The following is a 22,990-nucleotide window of genomic DNA, read 5'->3' on the forward strand; positions in this document are numbered from 1 at the left end:
AACTAGCTGCATGCGGTCTAAGTAGCTGCTAACTAGCTGCATGCGGTCTAAGTAGCTGCTAACCAGCTGCATGTGGTCTAAGTAGCTGCTAACTAGCTGCATGTGGTCTAAGTAGCTGCTAACTAGCTGCATGCGGTCTAAGTAGTAGCTGCTAACTAGCTGCATGTGGTCTAAGTAGTAGCTGCTAACTAGCTGCATGCGGTCTAAGTAGCTGCTAACTAGCTGCATGCGGTCTAAGTAGCTGCTAACTAGCTGCATGCGGTCTAAGTAGCTGCTAGCTAGCTGCATGTGGTCTAAGTAGCTGCTAGCTAGCTGCATGTGGTCTAAGTAGCTGCTAGCTAGCTGCATGCGGTCTAAGTAGCTGCTAGCTAGCTGCATGCGGTCTAAGTAGTAGCTGCTAGCTAGCTGCATGCGGTCTAAGTAGCTGCTAGCTAGCTGCATGCGGTCTAAGTAGCTGCTAGCTAGCTGCATGTGGTCTAAGTAGCTGCTAGCTAGCTGCATGCGGTCTAAGTAGTAGCTGCTAGCTAGCTGCATGCGGTCTAAGTAGCTGCTAGCTAGCTGCATGTGGTCTAAGTAGCTGCTAGCTAGCTGCATGCGGTCTAAGTAGTAGCTGCTAGCTAGCTGCATGTGGTCTAAGTAGCTGCTAGCTAGCTGCATGTGGTCTAAGTAGCTGCTAGCTAGCTGCATGTGGTCTAAGTAGCTGCTAGCTAGCTGCATGTGGTCTAAGTAGCTGCTAGCTAGCTTCATGTGGTCTAAGTAGCTGCTAACTAGCTGCATGCGGTCTAAGTAGCTGCTAACTAGCTGCATGCGGTCTAAGTAGCTGCTAACCAGCTGCATGTGGTCTAAGTAGCTGCTAACTAGCTGCATGTGGTCTAAGTAGCTGCTAACTAGCTGCATGTGGTCTAAGTAGCTGCTAACCAGCTGCATGCGGTCTAAGTAGCTGCTAACTAGCTGCATGCGGTCTAAGTAGCTGCTAACTAGCTGCATGCGGTCTAAGTAGCTGCTAACTAGCTGCATGCGGTCTAAGTAGCTGCTAACTAGCTGCATGCGGTCTAAGTAGCTGCTAACTAGCTGCATGCGGTCTAAGTAGCTGCTAACTAGCTGCATGTGGTCTAAGTAGCTGCTAACTAGCTGCATGTGGTCTAAGTAGCTGCTAACTAGCTGCATGTGGTCTAAGTAGCTGCTAACTAGCTGCATGTGGTCTAAGTAGCTGCTAACTAGCTGCATGCGGTCTAAGTAGCTGCTAACTAGCTGCATGCGGTCTAAGTAGCTGCTAACTAGCTGCATGCGGTCTAAGTAGCTGCTAACTAGCTGCATGTGGTCTAAGTAGCTGCTAACTAGCTGCATGCGGTCTAAGTAGTAGCTAACTAGCTGCATGCGGTCTAAGTAGCTGCTAACTAGCTGCATGCGGTCTAAGTAGCTGCTAACTAGCTGCATGCGGTCTAAGTAGCTGCTAACTAGCTGCATGTGGTCTAAGTAGCTGCTAACTAGCTGCATGCGGTCTAAGTAGCTGCTAACTAGCTGCATGCGGTCTAAGTAGTAGCTGCTAACTAGCTGCATGCGGTCTAAGTAGTAGCTGCTAGCTAGCTGCATGCGGTCTAAGTAGGAGACCTACAGTACCTGCAGGGTAGCATTGGTGTCCGCCGGTCCGTCATCCTCAGCATCCTCTCCTTTCAGTCGGGACAGCTCACTGCACACCTTCTTCTGAGACTGGGACAGCTCTGCCTGGACAAACGAGACACACACTACACATCAGGACCCTCCATTGACTAAGGGCACAGCTGAGTTTGTTTGAAATGCTCCGAAACAATAGTGAAATTGTTACATTTATTGCAGTTTTTTTTTTGTATTTATTTCACATTGTAACCAACTGATTGGACATAGCTTTGAGTCCTAATGAACCTAATGTGAAAAAAGATAATCTCCACTTTGGTAAATTAATATGAAATTGTTATGTTCTGGTTATCTGTATGTTGTGATAGTGGGTATGATGCCTTTAAGAGTGTGGGTATGGTGCCTTTAAGAGTGTGACTATTATGGGATGCTGTTGACGTTACGGGCAGCGCATGCACTTGATACAAAGTGGGTGATCTGTGACAGGAGACTGAAGTAAAGACGTTGTTCCGACATTGAAACTTGTGTGCATTTACAGTCTTTTCCACACACAACATTTGGCGACGAGGATGGCTGGATTTAAATCCATGGCCGCTGTAGCTGAGGGGTACAATTCCCTGACTGTATTGTTAGATATGATATTTAATACCACTACCTCATGTACTTTAACTTCTGGCCACCCAGTACAAGATATAAGTATGATGAACACTTTCCCACCTGATGAAACGAACCAACACAAATGGACCAAATCGAATATTTAATACAGCAAAGGGTGTATACAACATTCACTTAATTACATTTATGATTTGAAATGTTAAGTATGCACTTTTATGGCAAATGAGTATTCGTAGGTAAATCAACATTGAATGTCCAATCTCTGGTTGCGCAGGGAGTAAGTATACAACCTGGAATATTTAGGAAACAATAGCGATAGTACTTAAATAATTATAGCTGGATACACTAAGGGGGGGGGGGGTCCCGCTGGTTGTAAGACAGTAGGAGGGGGGGGTTAGAGAAGTCGCTGGCGGTATCCCATCTGGCCGACGGTGTCTTGGGAGAATCCAAAGTCTTAGACCCAGTGCCCACAGAACCTCGGGCCGTAGACGAACACAGCTGGACCCTCTGTGGAACGGTATCTGCCGGTCCACAACGGAGAGACGTGGTGCGACCTCACGTGTAGAGCGCCGCCTCACCTGTAGTCCTCTCCGGGGGGTAATTCCAACACTCGACAGTGTTGGCCTTTATCCATGGAATAATCAAAGCACATAAAGCATAATCCAAGAGCCGTGGAAGGCTCGCCGTCGTCGGGTAGAGTAATCCAATATACAGGTCCAGTCGCTCTTGACCCGGAGCTCCTCGGATGCAATCACCACTAGGGGTCTGACCAGCCTGGATAAGCGTCCAGATAACGTCAGGAACGATGGGGGTACTGATAACTGTAGAACTCGAACCGAACGATGCACCATACATAAATAGACTATTATTAGCTTAATAGAATACGTCCAACTCGACGGTATGGTGCCAAACTATGACCATTCAACTATTAATCTACACGATATCTCAATGCCTATTCTGGGCCAAGTAGGCCCTACTACACCGCACGTGCTTCGTGGGGAGGCTTTTGCGTCTGTCACTCTGTTGGAGGGTAAAGAACTGGACTAAAAGAAAGTTCTACTTTACGAGCGTCATATATATATGCGCTATGAACAAATAGTACCACACGTATTTCGCCCGGCATATTACTGCGCGGAACCGGGGGTTGCCTCGACATGTTAAGCGGCACGATTGAACTTGAACCTAGGGGTATGGCAACCTGGCGCCAGGTTCTCGTCCAATGGTAGAATGAAACTATTATGGGCTGTTTAGTAGAAACGGGGATATTCAATGCATATTGTACAAGGAATATACAGGGGATATCAAACGATATACAAATACAATTAAATATATATATATAAATAAATATACATATTCGGTTTAATCTGATCCTTCACAACAGCCGCCCCCTAATTAGTCCCACCTAATTAGCTAAGCAGAGACAGATTAACCGCACTGTCTTCCACTCAAGGTCCGCTGTAAGGTCAGTCAACTCACAAAGTCATAGGGTCATGGTCATCATCGATAGTATCTGGGAGTCGGGGCAGTTCTATGAGCCTCGCCACGGGCCGTGTGTAGGTGCGCCCTTGGACGAGTACTTCAGCTGCTCGGACCTTGCCATCGGCACCGGTGATCACTTTGCTTACGCGGCCAGCCGGCCACATAGCTCTGGGGAGTGACTGGTCAACTATCATGACGACTGTTCCTTCTGTCAAATTGTCTCTCTCTTTCACCCATTTCTGGCGGGTCTGTAGAGACGGTAGGTAGTGGAGTAGGAAGCTGCTCCAAAACTTGTCAGCTAGTACTTGGCTGTACCTCCACATTCTTCGGCCGTTCGCTTCTTCGGGCCTGTACATTGTCTGGGGTAGCGCGGGGTCCAGCCGCCCCATTAGGAGTGTGTTGGGGGTGACTGGGTCGACATCTGCTACATCACTGGAGACGTAACCGAGGGGCTTGGAGTTCAATACTCCCTCGATCTCCGTGAGGACTGTCATTAGGACTTCCTCTGCCACAGTCTGGGCTCCGAGTACAGCATACAGGGCTGTCTTTATAGAACGTACTTCTCGTTCCCAGGTTCCACCGAAGTGGGGTGCGTTCGGGGGATTAAACTGGAAGTCAATCTGGGCTGGAGCGAGGTGGGTCTTAAGTTCTGGGCCCATAGCTTGGAAGCTCTCTCTCAGCTCTCTTTCTCCGCCTTTGAAGTTGGTCCCGTGATCAGACAACAATGTAGACGGTTGTCCTTTCCGTGATATGAATCTCCGGAAGGCCATAAGGAATGAGTCTGTGCTCATGGTCGGAAGGAGCTCGATATGTATCGCTCTGGTGGTCATGCATTTGAATACAATACCCCACCGCTTCTCGGTGCCTCTTCCTCTTTTTATATACAACGGGCCAAAACAGTCCATGCCTGTGGAGTGGAATGGCTTGTCGCCGATTCGGAGGCGACAGGGGGGTAGGTCAGCCATCCGTGGTATGCTGGGCTGCGTGCGCCACTTACGGCAGTCTAGACAGGTTCGCTGGAAGCGTCGTACTGCTTCTCTCCCTTGTAATATCCAATAACGACGTCTGATCTCCGCGAAGACTCTCTCTGCTCCGGCGTGGTGCACATCCTCGTCGTATTTCTTTATGATCAGCTCTGTGACCTTGTGTCGGCTGTTCAAGACGATCGGGTGCTTAATGTCATCTGGTAGATCGGGGGCTCTCCGCAGGCGACCACCCACTCTGATGAGATTATGTGCGTCACTCTCTGGTGCCAGGTGAATCAGTCTGCTGTCTGATGGGACGGGGTTTCCTCCCTGTAGACAGTCTAGCTCATCGGGGAACGAGTCTCTCTGGGCTCGTTGTAGTAGAAGAAGTTCTGCTTCTTCGTAGTCGGCTGCTGACATGTCAGTGGTGGACTGAATCTCTGGGTGGTGCCGCAGGAATGTCCTTTGTTGCGCACTCTCTAGGGTAATGCAGTCATCTATGTTCGGGTCTGTGGAGGCGACAGTGCTCAGTCCACAGAACATAGGCTTCTTGTTCTCAGCCTCCTCTCTGCTTGCTTCCCTCGGGGTGGGCGTAGGCCAATCTCCTTCCGGGAGCTGGAGGAATGCTGGTCCGTCACTGTAGATGTTGTGACGGGTTAGGTCATCCAGGGACATTCCCCGGGTGATGACGTCAGCTGGGTTGTGTTTGGTATCCACATATCTCCAGCTTGCTTCTTCTGTTAGTTCCTGAATCTCGGTGGCTCTGACTCCCACGAAGACTTTGTATCTGCATGAATCAGACTTAATCCATGTGAGTACTGTCGTGGAATCTGACCACAAGATTGTTCTATGCACCGGAATGGTGAGTTCACGTTGGATTAACGTGGCTAGATGCGCTCCTGCGAGGGCTGCGCAGAGCTCTAGACGTGGGATAGATTGTTGCTTACGTGGGGCTATCCTTGAGCGGGCCAGTATGAAAGCAGTGTGTATCTCTCCTCCCATCTCTTGGGCACGCAAATAAGCAACCGATCCGTAGGCTACTTCGGAGGCATCGCTGAAGACGTGTAGCTCAATCTCGCATGTCTCTGGCCTCACTGTGGATGGGAAGTAGCTGCGGCGTATGTTGACACCTGGGAGTGAGCGGAGTTCCGTCTCCCACTCTCTCCATGTTGAGGCAAGGTGTGCGGGTATTGGGTCGTCCCAGCCCTGGTCCTTGTCCCATAGTGCTCGTACAATCATCTTTGCCCTGGTGGTGTAAGGTAGAATACATCCCAGCGGGTCATATTGTCTGGCGAGTGTTCTGTACACACTCCGTCTGGTGGTCGGTATCGCCGCCGACCTTCCTTGCTCTGGAGCCAAGGGTTTGTGTCTATAGTGGAGCGAGTCTTTTTTGAAGCGCCAGACTAATCCTAGTGTCATTTCTTGGGCTTCTCCTGGGATTGTCGCCATCCAGGTCTCGCTGCTGGCAGCCTTGTCTGCGGAGGAGAGGCTGCGCAATACGTGCGGGTCACTGCTGGCCCACTGCCTGAGATCAAAGCCTCCTTTGATTAGGGAGGCGCGTAACTTGATTAGGAGAGCCTCGGCTTCTTCTTGAGTCGAGACGCTTTGTAGACAGTTGTCTACGTAGAAACTGTTCTTCACACTGTGTTGGACCTCTTCATCTGCTGCTGGGTCCTCTGTGACGTGTTTCTGTAGTGCAAATAATACTGGGGGGTCGCTGCTGGCCTGCTGCCGGAGATCAAAGCCGTCTTTGATCAGGGAGGCGCGGAGCAGCGTACGGCGTCGCCAGTCTATTTTCTTCTCGGCATGCTGCAGGAGTGTGGTGTCTCCTTCTTCCACTCTGGAGTGGAGGCAGCTGGTGGCTGCGGTTCGGTTGAGAGATTTAGCGAGGGGGCCTTGCAATGTCCATCCTAGGCGGGTCTCGACGGCTGCAGGACAGCCTCGGGGACCGGTATGGACCCGGTCAATCGGGACTATGAGTTCTGCATGGTCGGAGCCTATCAGCAGGGTCGGGGTAGCGCCGTTTATGAGCGGGATAGGTAATTGGCGCAGGTGCACATATTTATCCATCAACTTGGTGACAGGGTAGGTGTACTGCGAGAGTCCTATTTCTTGGCTGGTGAAAGCATTTGTGATCTTGTACCGTCGCTCTGGCTGCCCGTTGGCTGCGATAGTGAAGGAGACATTCTCGCCCTTTATCGTCTTTAAATCTCTTCTTATTGTCCGAATCGTCATTTCGTTCTTGCTCCCCCGCAGTCCCAGTTGAGTGGCAGCGGAGGCGAGCAGAAGGGTCTTCTCTGACCCGTCATCAAGGACGGCGTAAGTGTCCATGACTTTATCCTGGTAGCTCAATGTCACACGGACTACCTTTAAGAGCACTTGAGCTCCGTTGCTGCTGGCGGGGTCAATGTACATGACACTTGCCTTGGTGCCGCTCCGTGGTGCAGGTGTAGGCCGCCTTCCGTTACTATCGTGTAGTATATCTAGATGGGCTCCATCGCACCGGCTGCACCTTTTCTTTAGGCGGCATTCGGCTGCCATGTGGGGCCGCGCACATCGATAACAGCGCCGGTTGGACTTTATCCATTGGCTCACTTCTTCTGCATTCATCTTTGTGAATGTGTCACATTGTGACAGCCAGTGTTCTTTCTCACAGTAGGGACACGCTATCTTCCACTTCTCCTTCCTCGAGGGGGTGCTGTGACTCTTACTGCTCGGTACTGACTCTGATTGGTGCATGACAGTCACCGATCTTCTTCCATCATTTATTCTCCTGGGTCCCTCTCTGGAGCTTGGCGTGCTCCGCCCGAAGGTGTCCAGTCGTAAGCTGCTGACCTCTCTCGCCAGGAAGTCGGCCAGATCAAGGAGGGATGGCTCGGGGCCGTCGGGATCTCGGTAGTCCCTCTGCCGCCGAAAGCGCTCCTGTCTTGCGGGTGGCAGCTTCTCCAAAATCCTCTCAACGTTAGAGTTGGCGTACAGCTCATGCCTGCCCTTCTCCCGTTGAGCTCCCAGCATCCCCACCAGGGACTGCACTTTGATTGACAGGTCATCTAGTGAGCGATTGTCTGTGGCTGGGGGTAGGCGGTCAATATGCCTTATCTCCTGGATTACGTAATCCCATATACGTCCATATCTTTGATCCAGCGCTGCAAGGGCCGCTGTGTATGGGGTCGAGGAGGTAGCATAGGCTAGCGCTATATTGTGTGCTCGCGGTACTTTCAGGTGCTTCAATAATATTGCATACTTGTGGCGTTCATCAATGACATCCACCAGCATTGTCTCTAAGCACATCCGGAGCTCCGTGTACTGTGCTCGACTCTCATAGACAAAGTCTGGGATTGATGGCGTGGCGTTGTATGACGCCGTGGATGGCGAATACATCGGCGAGCGTTGGGGGAGAGACCTCCTGGGCGAGTCCCCTCTTGCGCCTCGCTGTGGGCCGGTACTGGCAGGGTACCATGGCCCGCTGGTCCAGGTACTGTTCCTCGGGGCTGGTCGTGCGTCGTGCTCACCCGTAAATAGAGTCGGGGGTCTGTAGCGCAGCGCCGCGGGGGTATAGCCTGGACTGTATGGGACCTCCTGGTCCGGTGGAGTACTGTGCTGTCGTCGGGCTTGGTTCTCCTCTTCTCCCTCTTCTTCTTCTATCAAATCTTCCAGATCTTGTAATCGTTTATTTAGCTTCTCCGCAGTGTAGGCCGCTCCTTCCTTGTAGCTGGGTCTCGCTTGGACCGGTATGGGAAGGGGGTCTGCGGGGGGTCTAGACTCGGTCTGTTGGTCAAGTTCAGGGTCGCTTGCTCGTTGCGGTGACGCTGCTCTTGACTGCTGTCTCGACGAGTTCCTTGAGCCCCTGGCGGAGGGAGAGGGAGTTGTCCTTTTGATCAGCTGCTCTATCAGTTGCGCTTGTAGTCTGTCGCGCTCTGCGTCTCTTTGGGCAACGGCAGCGGTGCGCTGGGCGTCGGCGCGGTCTCTTGCCATATTCTCTTCCATCTGGAAGCGTCTCATCTCCAGACTTGTGCGCTGTTCTTCGCTCCGTTGCTGTGCTTGGAGGTGTTCGCGCTCGCTGGTCGCCTGGGCTTGGAGACGTTCGCGCTCGCTAAGCGTCTGTGCTTGGAGCCGATCGCGTTCGGTAGAGGCTGTCAGGCTGACGAGGAACGCCTGTTGTAGTATCCTCTCCGCTTCGCTGGGGGAAGGCGGTAGTGGAGGTGAGCCGCTCCTGCGTGAACCGCTCCTGGGGGTACTCGTTGGGGAGTCCTGGAGCTCTAGTTCCTCGGCGCTCTCCTCTTCTTCTTCCGTGCAGAGTTCTCTCTCTGTAGGGTTGTCTTCCTCCCGGGGCTTGTCGGGGACTACTTCTTTAGTAGTGGCGGGGGGTAAAGGCATGTCAATTCCCTCCTGGTCTCCACCGTGGGCTTGGTCAGTTACATTAGGACCTACTAGGGCCTCTGTGGTCGGGGAAACCTGGTCGTTAAGGTCAGACATAATTTTACTTTCTACTTTTACCACGTTTACCGTTTGTCGAAGGCTAGGTAGTTGACTGACAGTGTAAGCCTCAAAGTACTGAGGTGTCTGTCGTCTGCGCCGCGGGCGTTCTAGGTTAGGAGGATCGTTTCGTGGAGTGTTCATCATAGGCCATTTCGATATTAATAACACTATATTAATATTACACTAGTTACCCTCCGGCTCGAAGGACCAATTGTAGCTGAGGGGTACAATTCCCTGACTGTATTGTTAAATATGATATTTAATACCACTACCTCATGTACTTTAACTTCTGGCCACCCAGTACAAGATATAAGTATGATGAACACTTTCCCACCTGATGAAACGAACCAACACAAATGGACCAAATCGAATATTTAATACAGCAAAGGGTGTATACAACATTCACTTAATTACATTTATGATTTGAAATGTTAAGTATGCACTTTTATGGCAAATGAGTATTCGTAGGTAAATCAACATTGAATGTCCAATCTCTGGTTGCGCAGGGAGTAAGTATACAACCTGGAATATTTAGGAAACAATAGCGATAGTACTTAAATAATTATAGCTGGATACACTAAGGGGGGGGGGGGTCCCGCTGGTTGTAAGACAGTAGGAGGGGGGGGTTAGAGAAGTCGCTGGCGGTATCCCATCTGGCCGACGGTGTCTTGGGAGAATCCAAAGTCTTAGACCCAGTGCCCACAGAACCTCGGGCCGTAGACGAACACAGCTGGACCCTCTGTGGAACGGTATCTGCCGGTCCACAACGGAGAGACGTGGTGCGACCTCACGTGTAGAGCGCCGCCTCACCTGTAGTCCTCTCCGGGGGGTAATTCCAACACTCGACAGTGTTGGCCTTTATCCATGGAATAATCAAAGCACATAAAGCATAATCCAAGAGCCGTGGAAGGCTCGCCGTCGTCGGGTAGAGTAATCCAATATACAGGTCCAGTCGCTCTTGACCCGGAGCTCCTCGGATGCAATCACCACTAGGGGTCTGACCAGCCTGGATAAGCGTCCAGATAACGTCAGGAACGATGGGGGTACTGATAACTGTAGAACTCGAACCGAACGATGCACCATACATAAATAGACTATTATTAGCTTAATAGAATACGTCCAACTCGACGGTATGGTGCCAAACTATGACCATTCAACTATTAATCCACACGATATCTCAATGCCTATTCTGAGGCCAAGTAGGCCTTACTACACCGCACGTGCTTCGTGGGGAGGCTTTTGCGTCTGTCACTCTGTTGGAGGGTAAAGAACTGGACTAAAAGAAAGTTCTACTTTACGAGCGTCATATATATATGCGCTATGAACAAATAGTACCACACGTATTTCGCCCGGCATATTACTGCGCGGAACCGGGGGTTGCCTCGACATGTTAGGCGGCACGATTGAACTTGAACCTAGGGGTATGGCAACCTGGCGCCAGGTTCTCGTCCAATGGTAGAATGAAACTATTATGGGCTGTTTAGTAGAAACGGGGATATTCAATGCATATTGTACAAGGAATATACAGGGGATATCAAACGATATACAAATACAATTAAATATATATATATAAATAAATATACATATTTCTAATCTGATCCTTCACAACAGCCGCGGTGTTCCCCACCACCAGCGCTCCCTGGTGGTCGTGTATGATCTCCGGAGGTGGTGCTGCCTGTGGGGACAGTGACATCGCACGTCATGATCCGTGTACTGGATGGCCTCTTTGCACGCTGGGGGGGGGGGGGGGGGGGGGGTGCCTCGGACCATAACGACAGACAACGGCCCTCAGATGACGTCCACGTGACTTTCTTGCCAGCAGGGGGGTGTCAAACACATCCAAACCGCTTTCTACAACCCACAGGCCAGCGGTGGAGTCGAGCGTTTCAACGCAACACTAAAGAACTGGAACCCGTGCACACCTGGCCCAAGGCTGTGCGTTCAGAGCGAGCCAACACTCCACCACTGGAGCGTCTCCGGCGTTTCTGATGCTCCAATGGCCGAGAAGTGGAACTGCCATTGCACAAGCTCCGAGCACCAAATGGAGGAGTCCCCAGACCCTGCCCGACCCAAAGCCGAGAGACTGTTGCCGCACGGCAGCGAGGGAGACGAAGAGAAGGTTGACAAGAGGCGCAGGGGGGCGAGGCCACCGTCTCTTCAGGTCTCCCTCTGGGTCAGGGCTCGACGGCCACACAGACGAGACAAGTTGGCCTGGTTCTGGTGCCAGCCCTCAGGCACCTCCTCGGCCCTCAGGCACCTCCTCGGCCCTCAGGCACCTCCTCGGCCCTCAGGCACCTCCTCGGCCCTCAGGCACCTCCTCGGCCCTCAGGCACCTCCTCGGCCCTCAGGCACCTCCTCGGCCCTCAGGCACCTCCTCGGCCCTCAGGCACCTCCTCGGCCCTCAGGCACCTCCACCTCCTCGGCCCTCAGGCACCTCCTCACCTCCTCGGCCCTCAGGCACCTCCTCACCTCCTCGGCCCTCAGGCACCTCCTCGGCCCTCAGGCACCTCCTCGGCCCGCCACGTTCCTGCTCGATGGCGGATCGCGGTGGCATGCTAGTAGGCTGAGGAAAGTCCCAGCACCCTTCTCTGACCACACGGCCATGGCACAAGCCCCGTCACCATTCCCATACCACATGGCCACTGATCCTGGCCCACCCCCCGCCCCACCCCTGTCTGACTTCCTGCAGCGCCACGCCAGGAGGCTGTGGTGCCGGACCCAAGACCGGTGCGGGCCAGGGCTCGGCCTGTTACCTTGCAGGACTATGTCATGAGCTACCATGCATAGTTTAGTTTCCCTCACAGACTCTTGGATTCCTATTATCTACTGTTCATCCTTGGGCAAGACACTTAACCCACATTGCCTCGTATGAATGTGTATGCATGTGAATGAATGTTGGTGGTGGTCGGAGGGGCCTGTTAGATCCTGATCAAACTGGCCAGTATCACGTCTTCGTCTGTTTGGCCCTCCATCCAATTCCTCTGCGTTGTGTCATTTTAATGGTCCTGACGTCTCAGATACTGGTTGATAAGATCCTTATCTCAGCCCGTTAGTACAATCCGCAAACCATAATAATTCTCCACCTCCGTAAGAATTCGACACTTCGACAACGTGAAATACCTTACAAGGAAAAGCGTGGTTTTATTTCTCTAAACAGAAACCTCAGCTCAGATGTCGACAGATTGTATTGTCCTTGAAGAGTCTATTCTAATGACCTTTCGGTGTGTTCAGTCTATCTAATGATCTTTCAGTCCAGTCTATTGTCCCTCTGTCTCTCAGTCCAACAGTGGTCAGGCCTGTTCGTTAGCCAAGACCATCCTCGTGGTAGCCGAAGCTAATGATGATGTGGCATTCTCCCTCCCCCCCCCCTCCGTGGTGGAGGAGAGAGAGTCTCTCCTGGTTCCTTCCCTCTTAGTCTCAGTCAGATTTTAGTCTGCCTTACACCCGGAAACACCGTTCGACTTATAGATCCTCGCCGTAGCAACGATAGCCCACCCCTTTCTGGTTGTCATGTGCCGCGTTGTCATGACAACTGCGTTAATAACCTTTCACACCATTAAACGTTTCATTCACTGTTGCATTAAAATAAACCGCTCTCCCTCGCTCTGGGAGACACTCGCTATCAGTGTTATGTCTCAGAGGAATTAAAAACAAACCCCCTCGCTGGCAGTGTGCTGTGACACCGCTTCTTCTCCACCGTCAATATCATCCCATGATGATAATGATATTACCCTCTTAAAGCAGTTTATAAACCAAATATACATTGAAAAAACCACCATTTTCTCTCAGGCCGTAGGCGATGATTATTCGCCACGCTTCCGTGAGTCTGCCTCAGGGCAGCTCTGGCTGCAATTGTAGCTTACCACCACCGGTATGACTGTGTATGAACGAATAATGGACTCTGTGAAGCGCTCTGGGTGTCATGAAGAGCGCTATGTAAATCCAAGCCATTATTATTATTATAAGGATGTTTTGCCATTTTGATTGTCTTAAGAAATGTTTGGGGGGGGGGGGGGGTATGCTGTTGGTTCATTTTGAGGGGGGGGGGTGTTATGTTCTGGTTACACAGGGTTTGCTGTATGTTGCGATAGTGGGTATGGCGCCTTTAACACTTTGGATGCCACGCCATGTTTTCCTTTTTACCCCCTTGATGCCCAAACCCACTCCAATGTTAACTTAATATCACCTAATCTATGTTTTAAATTATGGCTATGTGTCTAATCTGCCCGTTGCTTATCAAATACTAATTTTCCAGTCAACATTGTCAAGGCAGATTGTTTTTTTATCGCTTCATTTCCGTTTGATAGCATTTTGAAAATCACTCGTTTTCTCGGAAAAAACAACCCTATGATGATAATCGTCTTTTACTGGAATATTCCAGAACGTTGTCATTTGTTGTTGTTGGCCTATTTATGAATCGTTTTCAAATAAATGCTAGATGAGCGATAGTATATGTGTGCGCACGCACGCTCGTGCCACGCGCTGATAATCGCTGCTCTTATTTCCTGATGGCTTTTACAGTGAAACAGCAATATCACATATAGTGGAAATGCTTATATCTCCGTGAAAACGAGTCTGATTATCATAAGACTGATAACATAGATTCCTTACCTGACATCAGATGGTATCCAAATGGTATATTCCAATTCCTGATCACCATTCGAAAAAATCGACAATTGTATTGATCCATCGTGTGTACAGTATAACACATATTCGCCGTGGCACCAAGGCTCCAGAATGAACTCTGGTAGACCCCGGCTACATCAGTGAGAAGTCCGTTCTCCCATTCACTTTCATTGAGTCCACTCCAAAAGGGTGATTTACCATCTGGGAGACGATAGGGGGCGCTTTTTTCCACATCTGAGCGCCGGCGGTGCCTGGATCTCCAACGGTAGGCTTGCTTGATGCAATATGATTTCAGATCGCTAATAAAAAAAAAAAAAAAAAAAAAAAAAAACAGAAATCTCGTGATGGGCATTCAACGGTCGGGGCGTAAACCCGAGATATCTCGGCGCGTGGCATCCAAAGTGTTAAGAGTGTGACTATTATGGGATGACTATTATGGGATGCTATTGACGTTACGGGCAGAGCGAGTGCTGATACAAAGTGGGTGATCTGTGACAGGAGACTGAAGTAAAGGAGGTTGTTCCGACATTGAAACTGTGTTCGTGTACAGTCTTTTCCACACACACACACACACACACACACACACACACACACACACACACACACACACACACACACACACACACACACACACACACACACACACACACACACACACACACACACACACACACACACACACACACACACACACACACACACACACACACACACACACACACACACACACACAAAACACTAAAGGTTTTACAATTCATTGCCACCTGAATTATGCAACATATTGTTTAGTATCACAACTTTACTATCACAACTATTATTTGGCTCTTTACATACTAAAAACTATTTACTAACTAGAAACTATTTAATTACTAGAATCTATTCACTAGAAACTACAGTAAGGTCCATAAATATTTCAATGTGATTTAAGGGCAGATTTTCAGCTTTAACACATTGAGTGCCACGGACGCTTTTTGTCGTTAGTTCATGCCGACCTTTGAGTGCCCCCGACGCTATATAGCGTTTTTGTTTGTCTTTTTTTTTTTATTGGCGATTTGAATTCATATTTCATCAATCGAGCCTCGGGTTAGTGCTGCAGAGTCTCTCTGAGCTCAATTGGGAAGATACCGCCCCCTATTGTCTCTCCCTGTGTAACTGCACCCCATTACTTTACACTGATGCAGGGGGAGTGGTCAGTTTGCTCATTTTACTTTTCCGTCAAGGCAACTGAAGAGACCAAGTGATCGTCGGCCATCAGAACAGCGTGGGTTATGTATTTACAGTACCAACACTGTAATCAATAAGCGTGATCGATATTTGGAATGGCAATCAGGAATTGGAATAATCTATTTGGATAACATCTGATCTCAGGTAAGGAATTTATTTTACCAGTCTTAGGATAATCAGAGCTGTTTTGCCCTATGCGTGTGTGTGTGTGTGCGCGGTGATCGCTGATGAGGAAATGAGAGAATCGATTTTTCAGCCCGCTTCTATAGCGTGCATAAGTACACATATACTATCCATGAAAACGATTCATAAATAGGCCAAAAAATGACAACGTGTTTGTGTATTCCAGAATATTCCAGTAAATGCCGTTTATCACGGAATCTATATATTTTCCTTGAAAACGAGGGCTTTTCAAAATGCTATAAAATGGAAATGAACAGATTAAAAAACAATCCGTTTCGACAATGTTGACTGCAAACAAGTCATTGATAAACGACAGGCAGATTAGACACATAGCCATAATGTAAGACAGAGATTATGCGTTCACAACGCTATCATTGAAGTGGGTGGTGGCATTTAACCATGTTTCCAATGTTAATGGCTGGCACTCAAACTGTTAATAAAGGGTATTTATATCCAATTCAGGTTAACAGTATAGGAACAGTTTCTACATGTGCACCCCCCTTTTTAAAAGGGACCACAAGTAAAGTAAAGTAACCCTTTTAATACTTGGTTGCAAACCCTTTGCAGGAAATGATTAAAGAAAGATTGGATCAACAGTGTGTCACTCACCAACCGGCTCTGGATGGTGTTCTGTGATTGGCTAAAATATTTTTGCAATTCCTGGAGGAGGGCCTCTGAGGTCAGGAGCTGAGACTGGAGCAATGATACCTGAAAAGAACAGAGTCAGACACACAGACACACAACTCTATTTTATTACCATCACTCTAAATGTGTGTACCATGCAATCTATAGGGCCCAGAGGCGTCCAGCAGCTGCACTGACCTGTTTGTGTGTGTGGTTGGTCTGTGTTTCCAGCTCGTTCTCCAGGTCCAGCCTCTCAGCTTGTAGCCGACTCACCTCCATCTGTAACTCTGACACCTGCATAGAACACCACATATTATACCATGACATATAACACACAAGTATGATATGGCACCAGATTCAATGAGCCAATATAGAGAAAGATTTACACATGGTATTTTTTAGATCTGGCAAATTTGTTTGGTTCGGTACCGCATATACTTCTAAGTAGAGATGTTCCGATACCATTTTTTCCTTTCCGATCCGATTCCGATACCTAAGCTTTGGGTATCGGCCGATACCGATACTTATCCGATACCAGTGCATACATACAAAAAAAAAAAAACGATATTATATAAATTTTTTATAAATATAATTTTTTTTTTTTTTTTTAACAAATACTGTTTTATATATACTGTTTTTTTAGTCATAACTAGAAAGTAATGGTATTTATTCAACAACAGGTGATTGTATAGATTTGTATTAGTATCATTAATCAATGAGTATGGGGCTTCAGCACTGCAGATATACCCTACTCCAATGATCCACACGGACATTATACGTTGCTGCACTCGCTACCCACTGGCTCTGCAGATATACCCTACTCAGTCTGTCTACAAGGCTCCGTTCAGTAGCAGTCGGATCTGTTTTGATTTTTGCACAATAAATATTCAACATTCTCTTTTGAGACTCCGCCTCAGACTCTTATCATTTGGCACTAAAAGCTAAACATTGTCGCCGATATGGCTGTCCGCAACATGTCATTAATTGTGTACGCGACGTGCAATTGTGCAATGACGACGTTACCGTTAGCTAGCATGAGCTACCGGTATATGGGAAGACCATAGAAGACTGTAACGTTACTGGTGACATTGTGATTTAACTTGGAATACTCCTTGCTGTACTTTGCTTGCAGGTCTGCAGCCATTATTGCTGGATTATATGAATAGCCCCAACTTTAGCCAAGGTAATGTTAAAGCTAGCTTTCGGTTAGCCGTTCAATGCTAATAACACCAGCCACCAAGCGAACCCATGAGCTCGCCGTCAACACCGCTCTGTCGGGACGATGACATTTAAGAAAGTATCTGCTGTTAAAATGACAAATGGCATTGACACTTTAATCGATTAAGCACACGTTTGTTTTATAATGCTTACTCAACAGACCACAGTGTTGTTGATAAATTACGTCATATGGTATCGGAGCGCAGCATTAGAGGGTACTCGCCGATACCGATACCAGCATTTTAGCCAGTATCGGCGGCTTTTCCGATACCAGTATCGGTATCGGAACAACTCTACTTCTAAGATATTATAATGTGTTTTAGTTACAGATTTTACAACAGCATAGCAGAGACACAACACACCAGAGTCAAATAGTATACACAACACACCAGACCTGAGTCAAATATGATACACAACACACCAGACCTGAGTAAAATACACAACACACCAGACCTGAGTCAAATACACAACACACCAGACCTGAGTCAAATACACAACACACCAGACCTGAGTCAAATACACAACACACCAGACCTGAGTCAAATACACAACACACCAGACCTGAGTCAAATACACAACACACCAGACCTGAGTCAAATACACAACACACTAGGGGTGGACGGTATAAACGGTATACGGTATAAACGGTATTAATTTGCTCTACGGTATGGATTTTGACTATACCGTTTAACCGGTAGAGCAGCTCTAAAATAGCAATGACGTCATGTAACCACAGCGCGACTATTTCAATCGCATTTGCCCCTAAAAATAGATAGAATTAGTCATAGATAATAGATATGTGCAAACTGGAAAAAGTTATTTAGGAGGCTTCGCGCAGTGGGCGTGTCAACACGCAATTGTCATTTCATAATAAACACATATCACCGCGGCGCACAGCAAGTTTCAATTTCAGTTCCTGGCATTTTTAACCAGTGGAGAAAGGCAGGCATGCGTTGTTCATGGGACGGGGTAGCACGGTGTGCAACCTCACTCGCTATTTGCATATCAATAGCTCCGGTCGTCAGGTGTGTTAAATACGTTCTCAGACACATTCACACCTAACCTTGTTGTGAAGACGTGTTACATTCCATTCGTAGAGGCAATTAGGCACTGTCTTTAGTCTGTGCCCAAGCGAGGGGACATTAAATGCGCATTCGCGGGAGCGCGCGCACGCGCCGGGAGCGCGCGTGCACGTGGTGCGTGTCACCCCAGATGATTTCAATAACGCACCACTGGAGAAAGGTAAGATATTTCCCTATCGTTTTTCTTATATGAATTATTCTATGTTAATAAAACATACCTGGTGATCAACTACAGTTTGCTGTAAACATTACGATATGTGTGTAGTGTTATGATAACGACGGCAGCAGTGGGAGCTGGGAGGACGGCTGCAGCAGTGGATTTGCGAATAGCATGCAGCTGCAGAGCCGCAGAGCCAGGGGCTCTTTCAGGTCTGGTCACAGGCCCGTCAAACAGCGCCCCCCCACCCTTGCGCCGTTCTGACCCCCATCGTCTCTAAGCATTTTGTGTGTCAATTTGTTGACACATGTGTCAATTTGTTGACACAATTGTCAATTCTTAAAGCTGAGGATGAGTGGCACCTTTGTCTCAATTCTTATTCAATTCAATTCGCTCTGCGGCTCTGCAGCTACATATGCTTCTAGCAAAATCCAGCCCCGCTGTTTGCAATGGGAGCAGGAGTCTCGACTCGGGACTTATTTTATTTGGAATATAATGACTTTATACGCAAAAGTAGCCTAGTTTTAAGTTAAAATATTATAAATCTACATGAGGATGTCATTATTTATATAGCCTGCCTATCAGGCAAACAAAATTATTCTAACAGAAACACTGATACCGTGATATATACCGTTACCGTCTATGCTTCAAATTATACCGTGATATAAATTTTAGACCATACCGTCCACCCCTACAACACACCAGACCTGAGTCAAATATTATACACAACACACCAGAGTCAAATATGATACACAACACACCAGACGTGAGTCAAATATGATACACAACACACCAGACCTGAGTAAAATATTATACACAACACACCAGACCTGAGTCAAATATGATACACAACACACCAGAGTCAAATATGATACACAACACACCAGACCTGAGTCAAATATGATACACAACACACCAGACCTGAGTCAAATATTATACACAACACACCAGACCTGAGTCAAATATGATACACAACACACCAGACCTGAGTCAAATATTATACACAACACACCAGAGTCAAATATGATACACAACACACCAGACCTGAGTCAAATATTATACACAACACACCAGAGTCAAATATTATACACAACACACCAGAGTCAAATATTATACTTACTAGTACTTATCGGTCACAGGAGTCTTCAATAATGTTGACTGATCCATTTTGTGAATACATTTGTTTGCTGATGAAACAATATATTTGTTGGCAGATGACCTATAGATAGAGGTACCGTAAGACTGCTATCTTACTTGTGTATATATACACGTATATATATATATATAGGTAAGACTGCTAGCTTACTTGTAGATGACTTCTAGATAGAGGTAAGACTGCTAGCTTATTGTAGATGACTTATAGATAGAAGTAAGACTGCTAGCTTACTTGTAGATGACTTCTAGATAGAGGTAAGACTGCTAGCTTACTTGTAGATTACTTATAGATATAGGTGAGACTGCTAGCTTACTTGTAGATGACTTATAGATAGAGGTAAGACTGCTAGCTTACTTGTAGATGACTTATAGATATAGGTAAGACTGCTAGCTTACTTGTAGATGACTTCTAGATAGAGGTAAGACTGCTAGCTTACTTGTAGATTACTTATAGATATAGGTGAGACTGCTAGCTTACTTGTAGATGACTTCTAGATAGAGGTAAGACTGCTAGCTTACTTGTAGATAACTTATAGATATAGGTGAGACTGCTAGCTTACTTGTAGATGACTTCTAGATAGAGGTAAGACTGCTAGCTTACTTGTAGATGACTTCTAGATAGAGGTAAGACTGCTAGCTTACTTGTAGATGACTTCTAGATAGAGGTAAGACTGCTAGCTTACTTGTAGATGACTTATAGATATAGGTGAGACTCCTAGCTTACTTGTAGATGACTTCTAGATAGAGGTAAGACTGCTAGCTTACTTGTAGATGACTTATAGATAGAGATAAGACTGCTAGCTTACTTGTAGATGACTTCTAAATAGAGGTAAGACTGCTAGCTTACTTGTAGATGACTTCTAGATAGAGGTAAGACTGCTAGCTTACTTGTAGATGACTTCTAGATAGAGGTAAGACTGCTAGCTTACTTGTAGATGACTTCTAGATAGAGGTAAGACTGCTAGCTTACTTGTAGATGACTTCTAGATAGAGGTAAGACTGCTAGCTTACTTGTAGATGACTTCTAGATAGAGGTACAGTAAGACTGCTAGCTTACTTGTAGATGACTTCTAAATAGCGGTAAGACTGCTAGCTTACTTGTAGATGACTTCTAGATAGAGGTAAGACTGCTAGCTTACTTGTAGATGACTTCTAGATAGAGGTAAGACTGCTAGCTTACTTGTAGATGACTTCTAGATAGATGTAAGACTGATAATCATTGACAAGTTCTACTAAAGTGAAATATCCCTTTAAATGGATGCTCACTGACCAGAGCGTTGAGCGCCTCCCAGTCGCTGTGTGTGACCAGCTGGTGACCCGGTGGCGGAAGGTAGATGGCCTCTGGCACCAGCGTTCCCGTGGAAACCAGGGAGGCCGTGTCTTCCTGAGGGTGGGGTCTCCGGGGCAGAGAGGGCGTGTCCAAGGAAAAAGAGGTGAGGGAAGCCGTGTCACAGTGCTGGGAGAAGTAGCCCTCCGTCAGAAGCCTTGGCTCCTCCCCCTCCCGCCTGTCTGTCGGAGACCCGGCCTCCGGTTCTAGCAGGCTATTGGTCGTGGACTTCAGAGATTCCTCAGTGGCAGCTCCCATGTCCAATAGACCTCGGTTTCCACGGGCCTAGAAGAGAGGGAAGGAAGACCAGATGAAAGGCCGTGTTCAAAGTAAAGACAATACACCCAGCAATGACTCCCTGTGCTCAGAACAAACAAGTATGAGTGACTACAGCAGGGTTTATGTTAGAAAAAATTGTTGCCGGTCTCCGTGACCTGCAAGATTTCAATCTACCGGACAAATGAGATTAATTCCGGTCATAGTTTATTGAGCTTTAAAACAATTGATAGGCAGGCTATATAAATAATGTCATCCTCAAGGCATGTAGATTTATAATATTATTACTTAAAACTAGGCTACTTTTGCGTATACAGTCATTAATATATTCCAAATAAAATAAGTCCCTCGATACTCCGTGCTGCTGCTGACTTGAAATAAAATAGACCGCGTATGTGGGCAGTCGGTCCGACACTAAACAGCAGTCTGTTATAATCACATTTTTATGAGCTAACGAATTCCGTTATATTGGACATTTGTATTAATTATATCAAGCGAAGAACTGAGAAAGCAGAGAGACGGCAACATTAACGTGGTTTGCGTGACGACTCTCTCCACCTCGCAACGACTTATTTGCAAAGAGTATGGCGCTGCAGAGCAGCTGATTTAGCTGTTATTGGCTCTTTTCTGGGAACCGCACAGCAGCGCCCCCCACCCAACATTGGCTGAAAATGGCTGAATTGGAGTACTGCTGGAATACTGCATTGTGCAGCGGTTGCTGCGGCTCTGCAGCTTCACAAAGGTTCGCACACCCAGCAGTAAGCTCTCGCTGACAACGTCGTTGTCATTATTAGAAGCAACGAGGAAACAAATGTAATGATCGTTTCGTTCATCGCATAGGCTATTTAATTTTAGCCTATTTTAATACAATTCAAATAATCAAATTGTGCTTAGACTCAGGGAATTATTTTCACCGGACATTAAGACCGGAGAGATTATATATGTCGGACTTCAACAGATTTTGCCGGTCAAATACCGGTAATTACCGGCTAACGGAAACGCTGGACTACAGGCATACAAATCAAAATCAAATCAAATTTATTTGTAAGGCCCGACAACACACGGTAATGTCCCCATGGGCCGGACACGTCTTCTTTAACACATTGTGCGCCAAGAACGGCGTAAATCGCTATTGCCTGCCATGCGTTGAACGGCAACAACGTCGTAAATCTTTTTTGCGATCAATATTGAATTTTTTCGCCATGGCATTCATAATTCATCCAGCCTCCCTCCAGACTGCAGCGGCACCCTGTCTTATATTGCAACGCCTCAATACCGCCGCCTGGTGGATGGTCGGGCGAGTTACACTCACGCCAAACCGGAAGTGGCTATCGGTGCATCGAAGAAATTCCTCCGCCAGAGATATATTGTGGCGTGGATCAATATACACACTCGAGTGCATTTGGATCGCTTTTGAAACGCAATAATCGATATGATTTCGCCGTTTATTGCGTCATACAAACCGGAAAGGGATCTAGGAGATCGACGTCAAATAATTGGGATATTTTTCCTCCAGTCTCATCGGCGAACGGTAAGAGGACACCAACGTTATTTTCAGCCCGATTGTTAATTTTTTTGTTTGCAAACAGTCTGATCAATATATCAACCCATACTAAATAAAGCCGTTACTGACGATCAAGGAATTAAAGAACGACCCCCCCCCCTTTCCTTCACGCATGATGAAGCATAATGTATACCGAGCATATACATTGAATTTTTAATATAGCGTGTATAGGAGAAAAACGCCAATCGATAATCTATCATATGCGTCAGGGCCTATAACTCTCGTTTATGGAATTACTGCAGAAAACCTTAAAAACATACTTATATTCTCGACGGTATTAACACAACAATGTATGAATGAAAAAAATATAACGTTCCCACATCCTGAACGATAGATAATCGATGTTGAATGGGCCATAGTAATGCAGATATAGCTATAATATTTAAAAAGTTATAGCCCTGC

At 47.3% G+C, this 22,990-nt stretch overlaps 1 protein-coding gene across 1 annotated transcript in view; it reads right to left on the reverse strand.

Moving 5' to 3' along the window:
* The window catches only part of rabep2 (rabaptin, RAB GTPase binding effector protein 2), a 37,657-nt gene that overhangs the window by 12,633 nt on the left and 2,034 nt on the right, over window positions 1–22,990 (reverse strand). Inside the window, 4 exon segments of the mRNA XM_084326755.1 lie at window positions 1,621–1,725; window positions 15,795–15,893; window positions 16,008–16,103; window positions 20,692–21,033. Of these exon segments, the coding sequence (XP_084182881.1) occupies window positions 1,621–1,725; window positions 15,795–15,893; window positions 16,008–16,103; window positions 20,692–21,033 (642 nt within the window).

Source organism: Notolepis coatsorum (genome assembly GCF_963971535.1).
Source record: "Notolepis coatsorum genome assembly, chromosome: 12".
Taxonomy (NCBI): Eukaryota; Metazoa; Chordata; class Actinopteri; order Aulopiformes; family Paralepididae; genus Notolepis; species Notolepis coatsorum.